Source organism: Nesoenas mayeri (genome assembly GCF_963082525.1).
Source record: "Nesoenas mayeri genome assembly, chromosome: Z".
NCBI classification, from domain to species: Eukaryota; Metazoa; Chordata; class Aves; order Columbiformes; family Columbidae; genus Nesoenas; species Nesoenas mayeri.
Genome location: NC_137542.1, coordinates 7,686,290 through 7,709,646, shown reverse-complemented (window position 1 = coordinate 7,709,646; position 23,357 = coordinate 7,686,290). Strand labels below are relative to the sequence as shown.

At 45.5% G+C, this 23,357-nt stretch overlaps 1 protein-coding gene across 1 annotated transcript in view; it reads right to left on the bottom strand.

The window, feature by feature from the left end:
- The window catches only part of SNX30 (sorting nexin family member 30), a 48,481-nt gene extending 28,559 nt beyond the window's left edge, over window positions 1-19,922 (bottom strand). Inside the window, exons 1-2 of the mRNA XM_080362231.1 lie at window positions 19,597-19,922; window positions 305-493 (exon numbers count right to left, since the gene is read on the bottom strand). Coding sequence (XP_080218357.1) covers window positions 305-493; window positions 19,597-19,758 — 351 coding nt within the window. The 5' untranslated portion in view covers window positions 19,759-19,922. The remainder of the gene's footprint in view (window positions 1-304; window positions 494-19,596) is intronic.
- Between the last annotated feature and the right edge of the window lie 3,435 nt (window positions 19,923-23,357).

The window sequence follows — 23,357 nt, the reverse complement described above, 5'->3', positions numbered from 1 at the left end:
CTCGAAATATAAGCCCTGCTCCAAAAATAAGCCTGAGTTACAGTTCATAAAAAAGGTCATCTTAAGTAGTGTCAAGGCAGTGTCCATACATGTAAAATGTAAGCATATTTTGGATCAAAAATTAATGTAAGACCCCATTTTATTTTTGGAGAAACAGTGTAAGTCACACATTCAACACAAGGTACTCCAAGACACTAAGTTCTTGTCCTTAGATCAGGAAACACAATGCAAGGTAAAAACATCCAGAACATGCCCTGATAAAAACTCCCCCCAAAAAAAAAGTACTAGGAAAGATGCGTTGTACCTTTGTTGTAACCCTGTATGTGATGTATGTCTCCATTGTGCACACGTGTTTTTTGGGATCATCAACAGTAACAAAGAGGTCTCTAGTTTCCCCATCCAAGTCATCATCCAGCTGTAGTCTGTTGAGGAGGGATGAGGAGGAGGCCGGGCTAGAAGTGTCCACAGGTGTGCCATTGGGTAGACTGAGATCCTGTATTGGAGAGGAAAAAACAGCAAGTTTTTCTTAAGTGCACAGATTCACTATAAGGCACAGTATTCTCAAAGATGCCACTGACACACTTCATTGATGTATTACAACGGCTATTTATTTCAGCAGCTCCAAGGATCACCCTTTTCCAGGACACCTGGGCAATGCCCTAAGGTATGGGCTTTGAGCATTAGGTCATTCTACCATTCCACATGTTGAAGAGAAAACACATTAGAACCATCCCTCCCCTTAGCAGGGAGAAACCTGGTTTCTGTTCATGAGAAAGTAGAAGTATCGCTGAACCAACAGTTCCTGCTGAGACTGAATCAACTTGGACTCTGAGAACAAAACAGCTAGGCAAATCAAGAGACCTACTTATAAGACATGCTTCAGGCAAAGTGGTAACACTTCGGTTGAGTGGAATGCAGTCAGACTTCACCTCTGGAGACTCCCATGGTAGAGGAAGGAGGGCAAACCTGTACCAGAGGCTTCCCATCCAGTCCATTCACTTCTAAACATGTTGGCAGCAGCCTGGATTGCCATCATCGCACAGTCACAGATCATACACCCCAGCACCACAGTGTCTCTGCACAGCTCCCTTTTGGAGTCCTAACGCCAATGAAAACATTGTGCTTTGCTTGGAGAGTTCCTTCCTCCCATCCTCCCAACTGCAGAGGATCATCCAGCATGTAGGGAAGACAGAGGCGAAAAGAATCAGCAAGTGGCTATTTTAGGAAGAGATGTACAAGGGTTTGGGAAGTCTGTAATTCCTTGAAACTGACTCAGCAGTCAGGAGAGGAAAAAAAAACCACACACACAACAAAAACACACACCAAACCACCACCACACACCTTTATAGCCAATTTGGTACATTCCTACACCCTTCAAATCTCACACTTTGATATAGACCAACTATACAGCTAGCGATTACTCCAATTTGCATAAATATCACAACAACTTCACATGTACTCTCTGCTCTGGTTTTGTAGCAGAGGGAGCTGACAGCATGTGACAAGTTGTATAGTATATGTAGGAACATCTGACAACAGTATTATAAAGTCCCCAAAACCCATGGCTCTCCTTTTCAGAGAAAAGAGGAGGTTTTTTGTTTAACTAGTGGCACAAGAGTAGCTTTATCCACAGTGTTTCCCTTGTAAGGACAAAGCTTCTTCTAGTTGCTAGACAGAGAAACATCACTATAGCTAAGCAGCACATTAACTGCAAGTGTTTCAGTTTTAGAATTACTACTCAGTCTCAGCTTCACATTGTTTTTAAATGGCTAAATGAAACATGTAATCACAGAAAAGCAATCTTGTTTGGGTGAGATCCTGTTTGTCCATCAGTATTCCTTGTGCAGTTGTGTTTTAAGTTCCGGCTGGACAAGGCTAACTCCTGCCTTCAAAAGAAGTCTTGCTTTGTTCAGGGGTTCAGAATCACAGGTGAGAGCTTCAAGTTAAAGCTACTTATGAAGGTGTGTCTGTGACAAAGGCTAAGAATAGGGCTAAGTTCCTACCAGTTTTCGTCAAACCCATCATGGGAGCACTAGGATTCTATAGACAGCCCACTGGTCCTGTGGAACTGAGGTATATTGCTCTTTACCTTGAGGACTGCCTTATGAAGAAGAGAGAGTAATGCTTTAGCCTAAACATTTTGGGAAAGGGGTAATCTAAACTACTGCATCTAACGTCTCTGTAGGAAGACACTCTCCCAGCTAACGCTCAGAAGTGGTTGCCAACAGATGAGAGATTTCAGAGTTAAGTGGAAGGCTCACTCAAGTGCTCTCTTAGGAGGGCAAAAGAGCAGGATGAGCGTGGCACTGCTTGCCAGCTCATACACGAAGTAGACAGCTCTAACTATACAAGCATCTGGCTCAGACTCAACATAGCAGGAGCACATACAACAGGAAGAAGCAATGCCACAATAACTCAGCAGATAAGGAGTTCCGTTGGAGTTACACAAACAGAATATGCAGAAGATAGGATAAGATTAGCAACAGGAGATGGCTTCATAAAATCTGCAGTTCAGCTAGACACAAGAATTTGGCTGAGCAGAGTAAAGAGCAAAGCAAACCCTGGGACACTGCAGTATCTGTAGGAAAATCTGTTCCTGTTTCCAAAAGGAAAAGACAGCTCTTCCTTGCCCATGCACAATAAGCATTAATATAAGACAGGTTGTGCCAGAACTGTAGCCAGTCAAATTCTAAGCTTCTGGTATGGAAACAACTTGTGGAAACAGCTTAAGCCTGATTACACAGGAGATCTCAAAAGCCTGTAACGAAACCCTTCCAAAAGACAGCTTAAAGAATGTAATGGAATCTGCTTAAAATAGGAAAACTCTGCATCAAGGTGTCAGAACAACTGGAGAAAGGACCAAAGATGGAGTCATTTGTATGAAGTTAGAAGCTTTCCTCACCAATTTTGTTGCAAGGTAACAGTATTATACTAGCATCTCTTGCACTTTTTAAGCAGGACACAGGTTTGCAAAGGCTGGAATCCTCTCCAATCTACTCAAGTGTGCTCTTGAAGTCATGGGTCCTGTGGAATGTCTCAGGTCTTAAATAAACACTGTGATAGTTCTGCCTGATCTCAGCTTTGGATGAAACACCTCAGATCTAGATCAAGTAATGCTTCTAGACCAACTCTGGTTAGGAGCAGGAAGGGCTGCTAGCTGTCGTAGTGGGAAAGGACAGAGAATGTGTACATTGCAAGTGCTGCTACTGCCTCAACTGTGGTGGCAGAACCATCCCCTGGTAATCACAGCTGGCATCATGCCCTGCTACTTGGCCAGTTTTCAGCAGTTGAAAGCCAAGTTAGAAGCCAACCATTTGTCCTTCTTACCAGGTGAAGCCTTTGAGCTAACTGCACAGGGAACAACGCTCATGACTGCTGAAGCTTTGTTTAACAGTAGGCAGGATCAGTTTGCTGAAGTCTTACGCTATTACTAGAAAAGAGGTAGACTTTGAAGCATTATAGCAGATGGCCTAGAAATCCAAGTGTCTCAGGCTATGATCCTTTCAGCAGAGCACCTCCTCATCACAGTAACTGGCACTGGCTTTCTTCCATGGGACTTGGGGGATTTTTTGCCATCAGTGAAGCGAAGCTGCATCTGTTCTGGTCTGCTTTTACCACAGGGAGAAGGGTATGTCCTGCAGAGCCTAGCAGGAAAGCAGATCTGCAGCCACCTGCATTTCTGCCTGTCAGCATAGTTATCATATCTGCAAGCATTTGAAATACTAGGTAGTATTAACTGCTCTGTAGAACAAAGAGCTGGAATTCAGTGCCATGGAGTCATGCATCAGCTTCACCTTTAGTCCACCAAGTAGCTGCTCATACACTGCTCTAAGCAGCTGTCTCCATTATCAGAGATCAATATAGTCCAAGTCCCAGTAGGTACCTACTGCTCACAAAGCTCTTTACAGAAAAAAAAAAAAAAAGGGCTTTTGTCACATCACCTGTACAGTCAGCCCGCTGTGAATCTGAACAGTCCCACAGCAAGGAGGAGGGGAGGCTGCTTCTGGCAGCCAGGGAGATGGAATGGACGACAGGTTCTGTTGAGACATTCTTCAAGTCTTGGTGAGTATCCATGAATATTTCCTCAAATTTCAAAGCTTTTTCTAAAGCAAAGATGCTTAGCCACTGTCCCTCACCTCCTCAGGTTAGCCTCATAGCTTAGTCACCTGCTGAAGCTTGGTAGGTGAAGGTCTAGCAAGGCAAGGATCATAGCCTATAGCAGAAATATTATCACATTCAGACCTTCAGGTTCACAAACTACTATTTAAGTATTAGGCTTTTGTGCACAGCTGTACACTCACCTACAGGCATACTCCTCACACATTCCTATGGAGTTTGCAGTATTCCTCAAGATACCCAAATTTATGACTGTCTGACATGAGATGACTCTAGCAGCACACACTTGGTTTCCTTCAGTGCAGGCCAAGTAGGAACTAACTGTCTGTGTTGGAAATGCATGAGCCCTGCCAACTATGCAGGCTGCTATCTGGTAAGGAGGCAGCTTCACATTCTTCTGTTGTATCATGCAGTCCAAACACCTTGACCAGTTTGCCTGCTCAGAAACAGATACTAAATCAAGAAGTTCACTTCATCCAAGTCCTATAAAATTCAGCTGAATTTTATAGATTTGAAGCCTGCATATGAAATGCAAAATAAGCTGGGAAGTTTCCAGCTGATCTCATCTTCTCCCTCCTTCATTCTCCCAGGAGATTTTCCAGGACTCTGGATTTATAGAGAAGCTTGGATCCAAATAAAGTAAAATCTAAGGAGCTTGGTATTCAGTCTGTTGGATGGCAGCCTCCCCCAAAGCAGAAGCACACACCAGCAAAAGCATCCAGGATTCAATCCCTGAAGGCTAAAAAGGGGTCTAAAATGCCTTATTGTCAAGTGAAGATCATGCAGTCTCCTATTGAAGTTAAACGCAGCTAGTCAATACAACTGCTGCTACAAACCAGATGTTAGTTTTTACCTGTCCTGCCTTAGCAAGGGAACAGAGTAACCAGACAGCTTTGCTATCTAAGCAGCAGTCCATGAAGAGAGTGGAATATATTGTTCAGCTAGGTCTTCCAAGCACAGATAAACTCACTTCTGAAAAGGGTTAGCCTGAAACCACCCAATGTTGCAAGTGCCTGGCTCTCATTCAACAAGTATTAGACAGCAGTGAGAGCCAGGCCTCTACTACTCCTAGAGCCTCACTGCTTCACTTCTCTCTCCTTGTGTTTCAAGGCATTCCATTGCTCTTTGCCATCTGTTTCCCAGAGACACACAACAACTGATACAGTCACATCAAGGAGACAATGATTCCACACAAAGATTGCAGCTGATTTCTGGAACAGTCGTACCTTCAATACATGACAATAAGCCACAGTAGAATTGCTGCTAGTGACTAGAAAACTAAAACAGTTTAGATTTAAGTATTCCCAAGAACACTATAAAAGCTTGCATTAACTTGTCTTTCACAGACCTGTTCATAGCATTACATGTCTCATACCATAAAGTTTTGAAAGCAGGTAGTTTTCCTGACAGAGTCCTCTGCTACTGGCCTGTACAGGTCAGCTCTGCATGAAGATAAAGCACCTTTGCATCCTCCAGCCTACCTAGATCAGTTCACCTGCCACTGACAGCATAGTATCATATCCAGCAGAAGATCTCACTGAGCATCTGTACAGGGAAACCTCAGTCCACACAAGACTATTATCCAATACCAGCTGTACACAAATACCTAAACTTCTCTTCAGAGAACAACGGAAGAAAAGGCATTTGCTTTGCTTTGATAGATGTTCAGTTTTATTCTCTACCAGGCATCAGTAAGGTGACCTTGTTTACTACAAGTCACCTTCGTTTTCCTATACATATCTGAGGTAGAAGAGATACTGCATGTCCCCTCCTCTTGCACTTGTCTTTGGGCAGCTACTTGAAGGCAAGAATAACCAAAATGGGGATCCAGGCTGCAGAGAAGGGAGAACACTCAGGACACAGTAGAGGAGGGAATATAAAAGGCAGTCTTGCTCTACAAGGTTAAAAAAAAAAAAAAAAAAATTAAAAACCCACAGTTTACATCTCCAAAACCCCTATTTATTCCCAGGATGAAGTACCACATTTCTATGTTGATCCACAAACAAGACAGTGCTAAGATGCAGCTTGACAGAACTGTGAGAATCAACTGTTAAGGCTGGATCTGCCCTCGTGGGAAGGGGCAAGTGGTTACACGTATATACTTCAACATTGCTCCTGACATCCCTCTCCAGTTAATGGGAAGGAGAGTACAGTATGTGTGGGTGTACTCACAAGGAACAAGATTATACCCTCAGAAGAGGTCAGTGTTTTCCACTATATTAATCACTTAGAATCAGACTGCAAGGTAAAGGCTATTTTAAGAGCAAAATAGCTTAAGCTCAAATCAGAAGGAATACTTCTTGCTCTTACTTGCGAATGTATCAGCAGAGGAGGGACAGTGCTGGGTGCTGAGAAGACAAACTCAGGTTTCTACTTCCTAGCCCTGGAGGGTATTATGCAGAAAGTCTGTGAGCTCTGCAGTGTTGGGTGGAAAGTCCCAAACTCTAATGGGCCATGCATATCTGGTCCAAGGCTCACATCTACAGTTCCAGCAGTAACACTGGTATTCTGCCCATCTAACAAAGAAAAATCCACTAGATGAAAAAAATTGATCCATTTCCTCTCACGTTAGTTGTCATAGTACATGTTGCCAAGCCGTGAGTCTGATAACTTTGTTCTGGAGCTCATCACCCAAATCAGTGTTTCTAGAAGGTCAGAATTGCCTGGAGACAGACTACTCAGTATCCCTGAAAAAATAAGAATTTCAGATGCAACACCTGATTGCAACAGCATGCGGTTTGGTACCACTCAAGACCTGGAAGCATTCTTGCTTATAGAGGTATCATACTTGGAACAGCATTTCTTTGCACTTTGGCTGGGCAGAGAAACACTGGAACAAGCTTTGGAGACATTACATGATTGACAGAAGCACTTTCCAAAGTTTCCCATGCATGTCATGGGATTACTACCTCTTTCCTGAGCCTAACAGCCAAGCTTTACAGGATGGATTATTTTACTTAGTGGTTTCTTTTCCTGTAAGTCATCGTAGTTAAACTAACCAGAGCATGAATGTGGGCACAGAAGCGTTTCCTGCAAGGAGCATTTTCAGGAAGAGCAATAAGCCATCTCCTATCTCTGTTGCTGAAGTCTTCAGGGACTCAGCTATAAAACAGCTCAGTGTCAGCCTTTCTATGCACAGGGGCAGGAGGGAGGTGTCGCAGGAAGGTATCAAGTACCACATCAGACCATCTGTTGATACAGTCTGGTTCTGTGTCTTCGCACAGAGTCCTTAAGAGGATGGGCTCCTCTCCTAGTCTGGAAGGGGAACTGTGCAAAATGGCATTAAAGCTAAATGTGGCTCAGGTTACACTCTTAAAATGAGGATCGTGAGTGGCATCTCGCACATATTTTAAGGCAGTTAAGGCAAGTCCTTCAATATTAGTAATAAACCACCTTACTGTGCTGCTTTGCACACAAAAGCTCAAAAGGCTTTGGGGGGGCAGGCATCTGGCAGATGAAATGTTGTTATTTGGAGAGGATATTAATTAGGTAAAACGTAAAGAGGTAATGCATTTTCCTGACTTATTAACTCTTGCTAACCCAACATGTACTTCCACATATCCTTGGAACAGGAGGGAAAGTGTGAGCAGTCACTGGATGCTTGCCACATCCCATAGCTCCATTACTGTGGCAAGGTATTTTAAATCAAAAGAGGTATTTCAACACATCCACAGGATGAACTGTTCAGGAAGAAACAGAACCACATCCAAGGTTAGCTCCTACATCTGTTTCCAGAGCACTAGAGCCCTCACAGAAAGCTTTATCTTCATAAACAAAAAGCCAGCCTGGCAACTGTCCAGCAAGATTAGTGCAGTGATGTTTAAGCTGTAGAAAGTAGTAGAAAAGCGCTTGTGACCCAAAGGAATGCGAGAGAGTTCAACATTTCAGCAGACTTGTATTTGCACCTTTTAGCAGAGCTAAAGGTTCTTTCTTCCTTCTACAGTAGGAAGCAGTGGGCACCAACTCCACTCTATCTTCAGAGCTCAAAGACCTCCACAAGCAGCAGAAGATAGATACCTTCAGAAACACTTAGGAAAACGTAGACCTTTGGAGTCAAGTCTCCAGTTACTCTCCTCTAGCTCTGTTAAGTTCCATGTCCACCTACAAGGACTTCGTTTCAAGAAAATAGTTTGTTACAAGACTTGAATTATCATCAGAAGAGTTGTGCAGAGTTGTGTGCACAGGAACATCACAATTCATTTTAACATGCTAAAGATCACCTTGTTAATGAACAAGCCCAACACACCGACTGTTTTGTTTAAAGCTTTGTTTTCAGACCCCGAGTCCTGACTTTCTAAATAGCAAAGCAGCAGCCAGGCATCAGACCATGAACAGGAAAACTTGAATCCAGTGTATGATTGGGAGCCATCACCAATCCAAGAAGCCAGATTTATATCTCATTACAGATGGAACAGTTTGTTAAGCTTGTCCAAATTAAACTGCTTTCTCCTAGAGACACACAGCTTTGTGTTAAAGCTCTGCAGACATAACGTGCAGCAGTTTATGCCTGTTCACACTCTAGAAGTAGGTTTAGCTACATCAACAGTTACCTAGGTATCCAGTGTCAAGAGGCCAATTTGGCTGAGATGTTTTTGAGAGCGAACAGTAATATTTTTTTTAAATGTAAGCAGATTCAAAGGATCAGAGAGAAGAAAGGCTGGAAAGCACTGTGGTATCCCAGCAAATACCTCAATTAAACAAGCAAGAATACACTTCCACGTTGCATTATGATGTGGGTTTCCTCATGCTCACTGTTTTAGATGAGTTGTATTAACACACCGGATCAGTGGAGGTTTCATTACAAGTCAGAGTGACAAGACATCACTGCGCAAGTAAAGAAAGGAGCGATATTCAAAGAGGAGAACTCATGTTTTCATGGGAAACTCTGGAAGAGCTGGAGGAGTGTGCTCTTGGAGGAGCTCTCAGAGTCTGTTTATGCAGGTGCAATATAAGGGATATCCCTTCATCACATTTGCTGATAAACAAGACGTGTGCCATCAGAAAGGCATTTGTTCCCAAAGGGGCAGAGTAAACAAAGTGTGTATCTGTTGGAATGAAAAAAAAAGTAGAAGACAAAACACCACTACACCGCACACCCACACAGTATGACCACTTCACTCCCTGCTTTAAGGAGAGCAAGTGAGGAAAAGTAGTCACGTAGTAATTCATCACAGTGTGAAAACTATCTATAGAGACTGATGGAGGGAAGAAACAAGACAAGAGACCTACAGACTAATTTATCTATAGATACACACTTTATTTATATGGCCTAAGCTCCTCTCAGCCACTGTGGCACTCACAGGTGTTTGGCACACACGGCTTCACATGAAATATGCTGATCCAGGTGCAATCTAGTCAGCACACAAATCCTGAAGAGGCCAGCTGATCGCTAGCAATAAATGGTATTGATTAACGTTTTCCAGGGATTTTCTTGGCAACTATTCAAAACACAGCTTCATCTTGACATTATCCAAGATATTCACTTCCCATTTGACATACACTAGCATCTAACGAGCTACAACAAAGGTGCCAGTCAGTTCTACCCATATAAGCATGGGCTTGAGTATTGTCTGGGGCAGCCTATCACTTACTGCTCCCACACATCAGGGCTTTCATCACCCAGGTAGTCAGAGGCAGCTGTTGCTATAATAACATCACCTCCAGCAGCAAGGGGTAAGAAGCTTCTCTGCCCTTGAGCAACACGTGCACTGCAGCATATCCTTCTCAAGAACGCACCACATCACTCAAGCTCACTGGAAAAGTGAGGATAACTATGTGGACCAACTTTAAAACAGGTGGTCTTATACCCCAGGACACCCTTCAGAAGGATACAGCAAGTTCTATTCAAGCAGTAGAAGGCGCTTTCCTATGAGGACCCGTCATTTGACCAGTGTAGTGACAGCTTTCCTGGTAGATGTGACAAAGAGAAGCTTCACCCCTTGCTAGTATTTTGGCTTTGAGAGGCTACTAGCTACTCTCTTCAGATATGCAGCAATAGGGTGGTTTAGAAGAGCTTGTTTTTTCAGACTTCAGCTTGAGGTTTGAGCGTAGACTAAGAATGAGGATGCTGTAAGTCATCCCATCACTAATAACACTGCAGATCACTGCAACTTTTCCAAGACAGGCAGAAAGATTGTCGTCATCACAGTAGGGTCTGAACTCCTTAGTTTGAGGAGCAAGTAAAGCCAGTTGCTATTTATGTCTTGTAAATGAATGATTTAAGTTGGACTGGCACTGGGAATGCCAACCCATTAGAAGAGTTGCAGCTCACTGGCCTGGTTTTCCATCTTCAGTCGCTCATTGCAGTATTCCTGGCATCTACCTTACTGTCAACTATTGCCCTTAGTAACTGGAAAAGAAACACACTCTCCACATTTTTTTGAGAATTCACTCAGCTTCTACCTTAGGGTTGTAGCTGCTACCACCTCTGAGGTGGAGTTTGGAGCTTTCTGCCCCATTTTATCCTAGTGATGGGAGTAGTATTCCCCATACACCAGAGCCTGGAGTCTCAGCTGCTTGGCAACCCAGGCTCAGGCAGTCAAGTCAGCCACAGCTTAAGGAGTCAGTACAGTTCAGCATTTAAGACCTTGCTCAAGGTCAACAGAAAAAAAGCCTCAGTGAAATGACTTCTGAGAAACACACAAGATCAAATGCCACTTTTAATTGGTGTATTGTCTTCTGCAGACTGAAAGCACATGCAAGTTACAGTCTCAAAGATGCAGTTAAGGTATTGCAAGCAGATTTTCATAACGCAGTGCTGCGTTAAGTCTTGCTGCATTGTAAGAGCTATCATCTTGTCTCCTGACCTACTTTACGGAAACCAACCTCCGCACTCAGATAAAGAAGAGACTGCCTAGTGCCAGACACCTGCTTGAGATACCTCAAGCGTAGTCCACAATCCTAGAAAACAGCAGGACAATAGTTCGCAGGTTAATCTAGGAACTGATGTCTCCTAGATTACTGTGTGTCAATAGGAAAGCCTTAATATTCTGCCCCTCCCATCATTAATAACAGGGACATGCCACCTGAGGCTTTTCACAAAGCCCTGAGGCACCAACAAGAGAATGATGTGCCCACACAGCTGTAAAAAAGCTTCTTAATCAACCCCCTCCTGCCCACGAAGGAGCTCAGAGAGCATCCAGTCACTGGTAAGTTCGAGCCATTCCAGCACAGGCAGCCGGCAGGATTCTTTCCGACCACCAAGCATAACTTTTTCCACCATGGCTGATGAGTTATTGCCAAGACTCAGCCTTCTGAAACCCAGCTGAAGAACCGAGTTTCTCTGCGTACATTTGGAATATCTGTTTTTAATACTCTGTCTCATTAAGTATGAAGCAATTCTGTTGAAGAGATTATGAAAGCTGTGCAACACCGAATTCAACCTCAAAGTATACCCCTCCCTCCATTAAGATGAAACAACAACCACAAAGTAATAATACTGTTATACAGTAGAAGCTATGCTCAGTTTTACCAGATGGAAAGATTAAAAAAGTAACAGTACTAAGACAGTTATGTTGATGCAAGCGTTTGCCCGAAGTATTAGCTATCCTTCATCTTGTTCAGAAGAGACAGGAACTGTCAATTCCAGAGACACTCACTGTACTGGGGAGCTGTGGATCATATAGAGACCACTGACAGTGCTAGAGCACCTACACTGCAAGATGCTATTAAAACACCCTTACCAATAAAATCCTGTTTCTATAAATGAAAGCAACTGTGTTTTTCTATGTGCTTCTACACTGTGAAACCCCAGACTGGCTACAAGCAAAAAGGAGACAAGCACACCATCTTTTCAGCAAGATACCACGGTATTAACCTGCCCAAGTGATATCATGGGTTTGAGAGATGAAGCAGCGAGAGAAAGCAGTACTAGTCACCACCGGGATGAAAGATGGGAGACTGGATTCAGCCAGCAGCTTGGCTGTGGGTAGAGCACTGACAGCAAGTTGAAAGCCACACCAAGTTTAAGTCAGTCCTTTCAACTAGGAGCCTAGAGAAGAGCTGCCTGATGCACACATGTGCACACAGACAGTGCAACAGAACAGACAGCAGTTCCTTTAAACAGCCATCCAAAACTGGAGTTCGGAGACAATGACTAAGCTCAGCCTTTGAGAGTTGATGGTCTGCTTATGAAGCATGTGGCAGACAAGTGCTTGTACTTCAAGCTTCCCCGCCTAAGAACCATTCAGCAACTTAACACACACCTACTGTGCAATGTAACCTCCCTGTTCATTGCAGTTACTGGGGGAAGAGAACCACAGGATTTCTAGGAAGCCAGAACAGCTTCATCAACAGGTGAATTCTGAAACAGTTAGGGGATCATTCAACCAAACTAGCAATCCTACTGTCCTAGGTGGAACACAATATTCCTGGGTCCTTCAGGTACTTCTTCTGCAGACAAGGACAGGGATTTACTGCAAGAAGCCTCACATTCACAGGTCCTTATGGGTAACCTGAACTACAACATTTGCTAGAGCGACCACACAGCAGAGGTGACATCAATCTAGGTTTCCGAAATGCATTGGTGACAACTGCCTGACACAGGTGACTGATAAGTTGACTAGCGGAGATGCTTTGAAGAGTTGGTCAGGGATGTGAAGGCTTGGGTCTGCCTCAGCCACAGTAGCCATGAGCTGGTGGAGCTTGTGATCCTGAGAGGAGAAAGCAAAGGGCAGGATCACAAGCTCAGACTCTGGCCTCTTCGGAAATCTGCTAGGAAGAAGGCACATGGCCCTGGAGAGGCAGCCAGGAGAACTAATTGATTTAAGGAACACCTCTCCAGCCCTGAAACTGATCCATCCCAGTGAGCAGAGAAGTCAAGCAAAGGTGGCTGGAGACCAGCATGCATGAATATGGAGCTCCTGACTAAACTCAAATATAAAAAGGCAGCATAAGAAAAAGGCAGCAGCAGGCACAATTGACCCGTGAGGAATAGAGACACACTGCCTGAGCATGCGGGGATGGCTTTAGTGGAGTTGAATCTGGCAAAGGATGAGAACAGCAACAAGAAAGGCTTCTACAGGTACACCAGCAGCAAAACAAAGAACAGGGAAAATGCAGTCCTGATGGGGCAGAGGATCTGACAAAAAAAGACATGGGTAAGACCAAAGTACTCAGTACTTTGCTTCAGTCTCCACTGAAATGACCAGCTTTCAGGAATCCCAGGCCCCTGAGCCCTGGGACAATGTCTGGAACAACGCAACCTCACCACCAGTTGGGGGGGACCAGGTTTGGGAACATATCAACAAACTTGACAGACATAACAAGATGGACTCACAAGTGCTGAGCGAGATGGGTGATGCTGCTGTAATGCCACTCTCAATTATCTTATCCTTGTTATGGTGATGAGAGGAAGTTCCTGAGGACTGGAAGAAACCAAGTGTCACTCCTGTCTTCAAGAAGGAAGATAGAGGGAACTGGAGGCCAGTCAGCCTCACCTCAATCCCTGGAAAGGTGATCAAGCAAATATTGGAAACCATTTCCAAACACAGGAAGGACATGATGGTCAGTATGGATTTCAGGGAAGTCACGCTTAACCAACACAATACCTGCTATGAACATATGACTGACCTACTGTACAAGAAGAGAGCTTTAATGTGGTCCATCTCAACTGCAAGAGGCCTTTCAACAATGTCTCCCAAAACATCTTCCTAGACAAGGTGAGGCAGTACAAGCTAGGCAGATGTACAGCAAGGTGGGCTGAAAACTGGCTGAATCGCTGGGCTCAAAGGGCTGTGATCCCACAAATTCCATCTGGAGGGCAGTCATTAGTGGAGTACACCTGCAGACAGTAATAGGGGCACTACTGTTTAACACCTTCATTAATGACCTAAATGACCGGACAGTGTACACCCTCAGAAGTGCACTGAGGGTACAGAACAGGGTGGAGTGCCTGATATATCAGATGATTGTGCTGTCATTCAGAGGGACCTCAAAAGGCTGGAGAAACGGGCTGACAGGTATTCCACGAAATTCCACATGAGGAAATGCAAAGTCCTGCACTTGGCAGAAATAACCCCATGTAGCAGTACATGCTGGAGCGTGACTGGTTGAAAAGCAGCTTGGCAGAAAAACAAACAAAAAAACCCCAACATACCACCAAAAAAAACCTCCACATACAACAGATCCCAGTGGAAATGCTGACCATGAGCCAACAACATGTCTCACAGCAAAGAAGGCCAAGGGCCTGGAGAGGAGAACACTCAGGGGATCTTATTAATACAGACAAATACCTGACGGGAGGATGTCCAAAAAGTAGTGACAGACCCTTTTCAGCAGATCCAACAACAGAACAAGAGACAATGTGCACAGATTGAAATATCAGAAGTTTCACTTCAGTGTGAGAAAGAAATTTTGCATTGAGGGTGACTGGATGCAGGAACAGGTTCCCCAGAGAGTTATTATATTAAAAATCTAGTTTTATAGCACCTTAGGCAGCCTGCTCTAGCTGGCTCTGCTCTAAAACAAGGGGCTGGACTAGAAGATATCCAGAGGTGCCCTCCAGCCCCAACTTCACTGCTGTCAGTTTTGCATTCTTGTAGATCAGAACTGAGATCAACTCATTCATACTGACATGGTCCCACAAGTTCATCAATTTCAGCTCCTGACTTTCTGTAGTCCTCAGTCTCTCAAGATGAAGAATTTATCTCCAGCTTGTTTTAAGAGCAATACATGGTGCTGGTCCAACAGTTCTCATGCAGTCAGTGAAAGAAGAGGTTTGTAGAGGCTCAGGCAGGTCTATTTTAAGCTTTCAGATTATACTGCAAACTGGTTTCATCTGTGGGTGGATGAAGTTAAGAGCAATAATTATAAACTAGCAACGAAGGAGTCTGGAAGTAGAGCTCCAGACTCTCAGTATATTTTTTGTTGGAGAGCTGCCAGGCTCCCTTCCAGAATATGAGTGCTAAGTAACAGCACTCCAGCAAACACACCAAGTATTTATACTTGATCCAGTGCTAATACAGGCCTAGAAGTTCACCAGACTGGTAGCTTGGAAGCAGATGAGCAAGGGAGTCACATGCAAGCAATATTTTTCAGTCAGTTACCAGAAGTTTGCAGTAGGAGTTTTAACATCCATCTACACGACTTCATGAATTCAAGCTATGCATTCATTGCAAGGCTGGTATTCCAGATCAGCCCTGCCTGATATATACTACCTGTAAAACAGCCCTGAAGCCACCAGTTGTCTAGTGTTAACAGAGGGAAGTACAAGACATGCGCACCTCCAAGATGAAACGCTGAACATGTTACAGGTAGGTGGCCACAAGTACAGTATCAGGTAGTCAGAGATGTCTGAAAGAGGACAAGAGAGTCTGAGCCCTGTGACAGGTGGGATACTAACGCTTGCAGAGCTGTAGGTAAGAAACCAGTACTGCGAGTCAGGACCTTATCAGGCAGCCACCAGTCTCAAGGCAGAGCACAGCAGGAGCAGCCAGCATCTTCCTGCGAGGAAGATACAAGTCTAGACGGACTACAAGGACCACAGTAGGAGTAAGCCATGCAGAAAACCTTCTAATTCTGCACAGCCTGGCACTTCCAACACTTAGCAGCATGCTATTAAATCTGCACAGCCTCAGTGGGGCTGCATCCCCAGTCTTATCAAACTTCCACAATCATTTGGGTACAGTCACACAGCATAGTACCATCTACTCCTCACCTCTGCTGCAAGCCCTGTAACTCATTAATATTGCCTTTTGTCCTCAGTGTCAAAGTGTTTGTCCTTGTGCACACAGCAGATTCGCTATTGAAAGTGACAAACTAGTGAACTGGAGTCTAGTAGTCACATGCAAGCAAGCAGAACTTCCTTTTTTTTTTAAGAAAAAAAAAAAAAATGGAGAGAAATCCACACTAACACTTCCACATTTGTCTCACCTTCCTCTGCAGAGGATCTGCTCTGAAAAGCAGATCTCAGTTAGTTTGCATGCCTTCCAAAGCTCTGTAAGAGAAAAAGAATTCAGTTTTACATCTAATTCTGCAATGGACCCTGCCATGCACCCTGGGAGATTCTTCCCCCAGCATGTTTCTTTCCCACCTAATGCCAAATAAAAAAAAAAAAAAAAAGAACAAATAGGGGGTCAGTACTGCTTAGATTCAGCTTAGGCTTTCTCCTTATTTGAAGGCTAGCAAGGGTAAAGGCAGAATAAGCTTGAAAAAGCTCATGGTGGTCACATATCAGGACAAACAATGTTTTATGCAATTAGACTTGAAGGAAACACAATGTTCTCTAGAAAGATCTGTCCAATACAGAAACATTTCAGAGACAAAAATCTACACTTTAATGTTCCGTGTTTGCTGCAGTATCAGTCAAAGCCAAGTGCTTAGCCAGAAATGTCCATTTCAAGAGGCTTGATGCTGCTCAGAAACCAAGGTTTCCTTCCTCCTAAAACAGCTCTCTCCTACAAGTCAGGATGATGTTGTTTCAGACCATGGAAGCTCTGCAGCTCTCGTCATAAGATTTGGAAAACTTGGGACTAGTCTACTTATAGGGCCTAAGAACCAGGGAAGCCACAGAAAACAGCAGAGGTTTTCCTTCCTTTTCGTATGACCTCTGCTCTTCTGGTAGCATTAGCCACAGTTCTTAAACAGCAACCAAAGCTTTAAGAGACTTCTAACTTAGACAGGGTCTAAGCTACTAGATGGTTCCCATGTCTGAATCAAAAAACAACAGGAGACACACAAGCAGTGTTCCTGTCTTCCAGGTTCCTCTGACTCAGGATAAATTAGTGTTCTCACTCAGCGGCTCCAAAAAAGCAAGGAAAGCATGCTTAAAAGAATGCAAAGCAGCAACGTCAGAGGTTCAACCACTCCAGGCTGCATATCTGTGGCAGTGGAAATCGAAGCACTGCTTTATGGGCAGACGAGTTCCCTGGCTCCTGCACTTCTCTCCCCTCAGAGGATTTCAGTCTTAGGTACTTCTATCTCACAGCAATGTTTAGGAATTATTCACTCAGAGCAGGTAACAAGAACCCAGAAAAAGTGAGTTAACTACTTCATGGTGAAGGGTCAGGCACTGCCACTATCTCTGTGCCAGGGCGATGTTCTAGTACAGGCCTGGTATGGACAGCGGTCCTTACACAAGCTTACTGACTCAGAAACACTGTGAAGCAGGAGACTTTGACCCAAACTTCTCTTGCAGTGCCAGACTCCACCAGACTCTCCAGAAAAAGCCCTTGGAAAGGTCAAGAGAACAGAGGAGCACAGCTCCTATTCAAGAATGAATAAAGAACAGCTGTAGAGCTCTATCAAACTTGAACACTTGACCTGTCTCTGTTACCCAACTATTGAAGCTACCCACACATTGTTAGTTGATTAGCAAGCCAGCTTTTTAGGAGATGAGTAGCCCACCAACAGACATTAAGACCAAGAGACACACTAACCATCTAAAAGGCAGTTTTACCTGTTTACCTCCACATGCCATACTCACTCTCTAGACTACTCAATACACAATACAAGCATTTGAAGTTCACTATTGTCTTGAAGTTAGGAACACTTGTTTGCTTACTGAAGTTTTTCCTGAGGTGAGAAAGAAGTCAACTCATTTTTTTTTTCTTGCCAGTGCCTCAGGTATTAAGCAGAAGAAGGGTCATCCCTCGCACAGCAGAACTGTTGGACTCCTTTCGTCAGAAGGATCAGACATTTGGCTTTTTCTGCTAATTCAGCTAGGAGGAAAAAAAAAAAAGAATGCTGCTCTCTTCCTACTGGAAATCCTTTTATTCTGCAAGGCTTATTACCATAGTGCCATTTCCAGGTCAACCACAGAACTGCTTGTGAGTCTGAAAACCACTTACCTCAGCCTCTTTTTGCTGTTGGCTTTAGAGTACTTCTGTGCTGCCAAGTGCTTAAAACAAGACAGCACCACACACAGACATTAGAAGATGGACTTCACCTGTGGTGCTGGTGGAAGAACTGGGCAAGGACTTTCCTGTTGATGACAAGTTTGCTGACCACAGCTTGAGGCTAGAGATGTATTACTGCTCCTGATGATACACTTCTCAGACAACTCAAAGCAGTACAGTAGAGAGGAGCTTTCCTGGGCTCCAAAAGAAAAAGAGCTCTTTAATGGAGCTGAGGAACTACGTTATTGGGTGTGAGCTACTCCTCAGAGCAGAGCTGCTTACCAGCTACACAGCTGTGTGGATGGACAGCGAGTACAACACCACCGCCGCACTCCTGAGCTGCGAGAAGGCACACGAAGGCAGCTGCCAACTCCTATTCCTACAGGCTGGTCAGACAGCCACCTGGTTACATTATTATATCTAACCTATCATAGACAAAAGATGGCCACAATTCCTACTCCCACCTTACTCGCATACCCCCTTCTCTCAGAGGGCAATCAAGTCTTTCACAGGTTTCTTAGGTGAAGGCATATGTTCCCAGAGGGAAGGCAAGCCTGGCTCCTCGCTTGAGCAACAGTGGGCAAGTGTTCAAGGAAAGACCACCTTACCTGGGCAGGAACCTGTGCTGAATCTGCAAAGCACAGTGACAGGGCGGCAGAAGGTGACACATGGAAGAGACCAGACTACCTTGACTCACAGGACCGTATCTGACCAGCTACTGCTGGCCGGTCCATCCTGCCCAGAAGCAGCTCCATGCTCCTGGGGAAAACAGCCATAGGAAGCACCTCTTGCCACCAGCAGCTCTGTAACACGTTGTGTTCACACCAGCCGGCCCAGAACCATTTACTATGAAGTTTCAAACTGATCTGACCCCTTGCAACCCTTACTCCCGGGAAATACTACCTTAAGACATTTCAGGAAGTCTGCCCACAGAGATAGCAAGTCCTTATAAGAGTAACTAATGTAACAGCAGTGCTGTGCTGTCGCTACTGCTTTCACATTCACGAATTATCACATCCGAGGCCCACAGACAGAAAAAGCACTTTGCAAAGCCCGCTAGTGTCCTGTGGACACATGCCGGTGCTAAGGAAGGGAAAGCAGGCACAGATGCTGCTGCAACAGCATCCTTTCTGCTGTGAAGAAGCAAGTAAGGAGCTCAGTTCTGGAAAGGACAACCACATACAAGTTGATGCCAAGCTCGGTGGTAAGGAAACAACGGTAGCTCCAAGCCTTCCTCATGAGGGCTACAGGAAGGAGGCGTCGAGGGGGCTGAAGCAATTCCTGAAGCATTCATACCCATCTGTAGAGAGTATGAGCCACAGGAGGATACAGTCAGTGAAGTCTTGCCTCTCACACCCACTCCGGTGAGAGCGAGAGCTCTGGTGTCCCAGCTGGCCCCTCGCACGGAGGGACACGATGCCTCCAGCCCCCCGACCTGGTGCCTTCTCCCCCCTTCTCTCCCCGGGCTCTTGCAGTGGATGTCAGCAGCGCCCAGGGCTTAATTTCCCCGCGAGGAGAGAGAGATGCAGCTGGGGAAGGGGATGTGGCTGGCAGACACACACACCGCCCTTCTCCCTCCTCTCCATGTTCCCCCTCCAAAGAAGAGGGCCCCCACATGCCGCGGCCCCCCGTCCCCGGTCCGTACCTTGTCGGCGATGCTGCGGGGCAGGAGCAGGTCGGGGCTGGGGGTGAGCGCCGGCCCCATCTCCTCGCTGCTGGACGTGGCGAGGGGATGCGGCATCTCCCGCAATGACTTAGGCCCGGAGGACGGGAGAGGCTTGGGGGCGCCCGCTGCGCCGCCCGACATCGTGCCGGGGCCGGACAGCGACCGAAGGAAGGAGGGAGCGGAGGCCGCGCCGCCTCGGCGGGGAGCTGCGGGGCCGCGGCCGGAGCCTGCCCGCTGCCACCGCGCTACGAGGAGGAGGAGGAGGCGGCGGAGGAGGAGGAGCGAGAGCAGCGCCTGCCCGCGCAGCCACCGCCCGCCCCTTTACAAAGCACCATCCGCGCCACCTGCCCCCCCAGCCCGCCGCGGTCCCCGGGCTGCCCCGCCCGCCCGCTCGCTGCCCCGGGGACCAGCGGAAGGCGCGGGGCCGCCCCCGCGCGGCGGCAGCGGCGCAGGGCCCGCCCCCGGCAGGCCCGGGCGGGCGGGACGGCCGGTACCAGCCGCCGCCCGGGCGGGGGAGCGGAGCGGGGCGGACGGGCGGGCGCTGCCGTGCTGCCATCGGGCGACCCCGGCGGGAAGCCCCGGCTGCGGCGCTAGCGGCGGTGTCAGCGGCGGTCACACGCCTCAAAAGCAAGCCAGCTCCTCGGCTTTCCCAGGCTCGGCTCGCCGGCTTAAAACTGGCTACGTGTCGAAGGGAAACTGCAAAGACGGCGGCTGTCCGTGCAGGACGCGAGCTCGCGGTCGTGGCTAAAGTGGCGGTAGGGGCCGGGAGGTGCCTCCTCCGGCCCCAGCGGGAGGACGGAGCTGCCCAGGCGGGCGAGGGGGCTCTTGTTCCTCGGGAACCTCATGTTGACAGTGGGCTGGGTGTACCCTGCGAGCAGACAGGCAGATGTCTCGCTCGTTAGGCCAGCAAACCACAGCAACACGCTTTCAACAATTGCCGTGTGTTTGCTTTCGCCGCACTTGGGAGATTTCACATTTTCGTAGAATAATGTTTCACACGGAAGCTTCTTGGAATTCATTGCAAATAATTCTTTTCGTACTTGAAAAAAATCAAAAGATGCACTGAAAAGTTTTACTCTGACCCTGTGTACAAAGAATTTTTGTATTTTTTTCAGACAACTTAAAATTCAGTCTCTTATGATTTCCTAAAATGAGCTGAAAGGTTATATCAAATCCTGTAGAAATGTCCACATGAATTCATCTATCAGCATATATCAATTACAAAAATTCAATGATGTATCCTCTATCAAGAAGTGCCGATGACTATTGAATAATTAGTAACTAGGAAAAAAATCATCGGTTTGAGATATTACCTGAACACATAAAGCAGCTACATTTGTCTGATAAATTATTCTTTGCGAATAGTTTGCTCAGCATTAATTAGATGTAATAGATTAACATACTACTGAGGGAAGAGAAGGATCCCTGTGAGACCCTCATAATCCCTTCCAGCAATATATAGATAAATAAAGATATGCATACAGATACATGACCAAACAGGACTTGGGTTCCATACACGTTTTTGCTCGCATTTAACTTTTCTCAGGCGAGTACAGCCTACCAAAATCAAAAGGGCAGCACTGCTACCTAAACCTAAGCTGGCAAGTTTTACAGGTGTCACCACCAGGTGCTGTGTAGCAGGACAAACATGGGACTGTAACACTGTGGCCCTGCATTGCAAAAAGAAATGCTATTTATCACAGCAAAAACTATGAAAAAATACATCTTTACTATAAATAACAACATTATGTAAGGTTTGAACTCCAGTAATGATCAAAATCCCCTATCACGTCCCAGGCCCAAGTGAGAAAGAGGCTGTGAAATATGTCTTGTTCATTACACTTAAGAAACAACCTATTTATCAGGAAGAGGAAGCAACACAAATTAGCCAGCATAAATACAGACACCCTGGCTTTCTTCTGGACTATCCAAATTTGAAGTGGAAACTATTGTGAGAAAGCAGCAGGCAGGTTCGTGTATCTGCCACATTGCCCAGGTACCAGTTCCCTTCAGGTTTGTGAAATCCTGTATCTCAAAGGCTGACGACTTACCAAGAGCTCTTCCTATCTTTTCCCTTAAGCATCCTCATCCAGCTGTTTCCAACTCAAGCCCTTCTCCAAAGGAAGCCTGTCAGGGATGCTTAAACCAATGCACTCGAAACTTAGACACTTGGGCACATTCTAACACTGTGCTGGTACAAATGACCTTCTGCTCCTTAAACCTATTTGCTTAGTGGGGACAGTGAACTGAGCATAAGCCTGCTGCATCCTTGCAGCAAAGACGAACAGCAGTATGCAGGCTGCCTAGACAGCAAGTAACAGCAGATCGAGGGCAGCGTTTATCACTCTCTACTTGGCATTTATTAGACCTTATCAGAAATACTGTGTCCAATTATGGGCCCACTAATACAAGAAAGGCACTGAAAAGCTAAAGGAGGTTCAGAGGAGGGCACTGAGATGTTTGGTGCCTGCAAGCAGAAGCTGCAGAGCCAAGTTCTTTTCAGCCTGGAGCAGACAAGGCCTCAAGGGCACTTAATTGGAGCCCCCAATACACCCCATAGGGAGGAGATGGAAGAGATGGAGCTGGGCTCTTCACAGCAGTGCACAGCACAACAAGACACAACAGACATAAATTGAAGCAGGATGTTAGGAAGAACTTTTTGCCCCTGAGGACAGCCAAGCATCGGACCAGGTTGCAGAGGTGGTGCAGTCTCCACTCTTGGAGATTTTTCAAGACAACCTGGTCTGATCTCACATCTGACCCTCCTTTAAGCAAGTGATTGGACAAGAGACTGCCCTGGGTCCCTTCCAGCCTGAATCATTCAGTGATTCAGATAACATTTGTTGCTCTGGAAGTTGTATATCTAGTTTCTGAAGCAATGTGAGGTGACCTCTCAGCTTTCCTGTACACAAGGATGAAGTGCCAAGCTCCAGTGATTCATTTACTGGTCTAGTTCCCCATGAATACTGAATGTACAGGGAATATATACCTCTTTGTTTACCAATTACATTTATTTGCATTACCTGGATGTTTTCTGCGTGGAGCTGAAACATGTCATCCTTAGTCTTTTCATCTCACATAAACTACTTGGGATCACTTTCAAATAACTAACTGGATCAGTACATGCAGAATACAAGAATATTTGTGCGCCCATGAAAACAAGCAAGTTGAAGTCTGGCTGGGAAAAGTTCAGAAGACATTAGCAGAAGGACTTTTATCCAGGAAAAAAGACAAACCTGATGATAATTATGGTGTTACTCCTAAATTCTGACTGTGATGTTTTAATTTCAGAATTCCAACACCATGGCATGCTATAAAGTCAAGATGGTTAATTGTTCAGCAGGTCTTTTTCCTATATTGATCCCTAGGTCACTTAAATATAAATGTTCACTACAACTCATTTCTGATAATAACATGCATTTAGTGAAACCACACAGACAGGGTTAGGGTATCCGTAAATTTCTTCAGGACTAGAAACAGGTATCTGTCTTCCCCTGGTTTCAGTGAGTACCATGTCTGTAAATATCTGTATAGGCAGCAATCTACGTTTAGTGATGATACATACCTTCAGTAGCAGATGCAAACTGTCATTCTGAGAATCAGAATTGCTGATAGAACCAAAGAATGATTTGGGTTGGAAGGGACCTTAAAGATCGTACAGTCCAACCCCTGTCATGGGCAGAGACACCTTCCACTAGACCAGGTTGCTCAGAGCCCCATCCAGCCCGGCCTTGAGCACT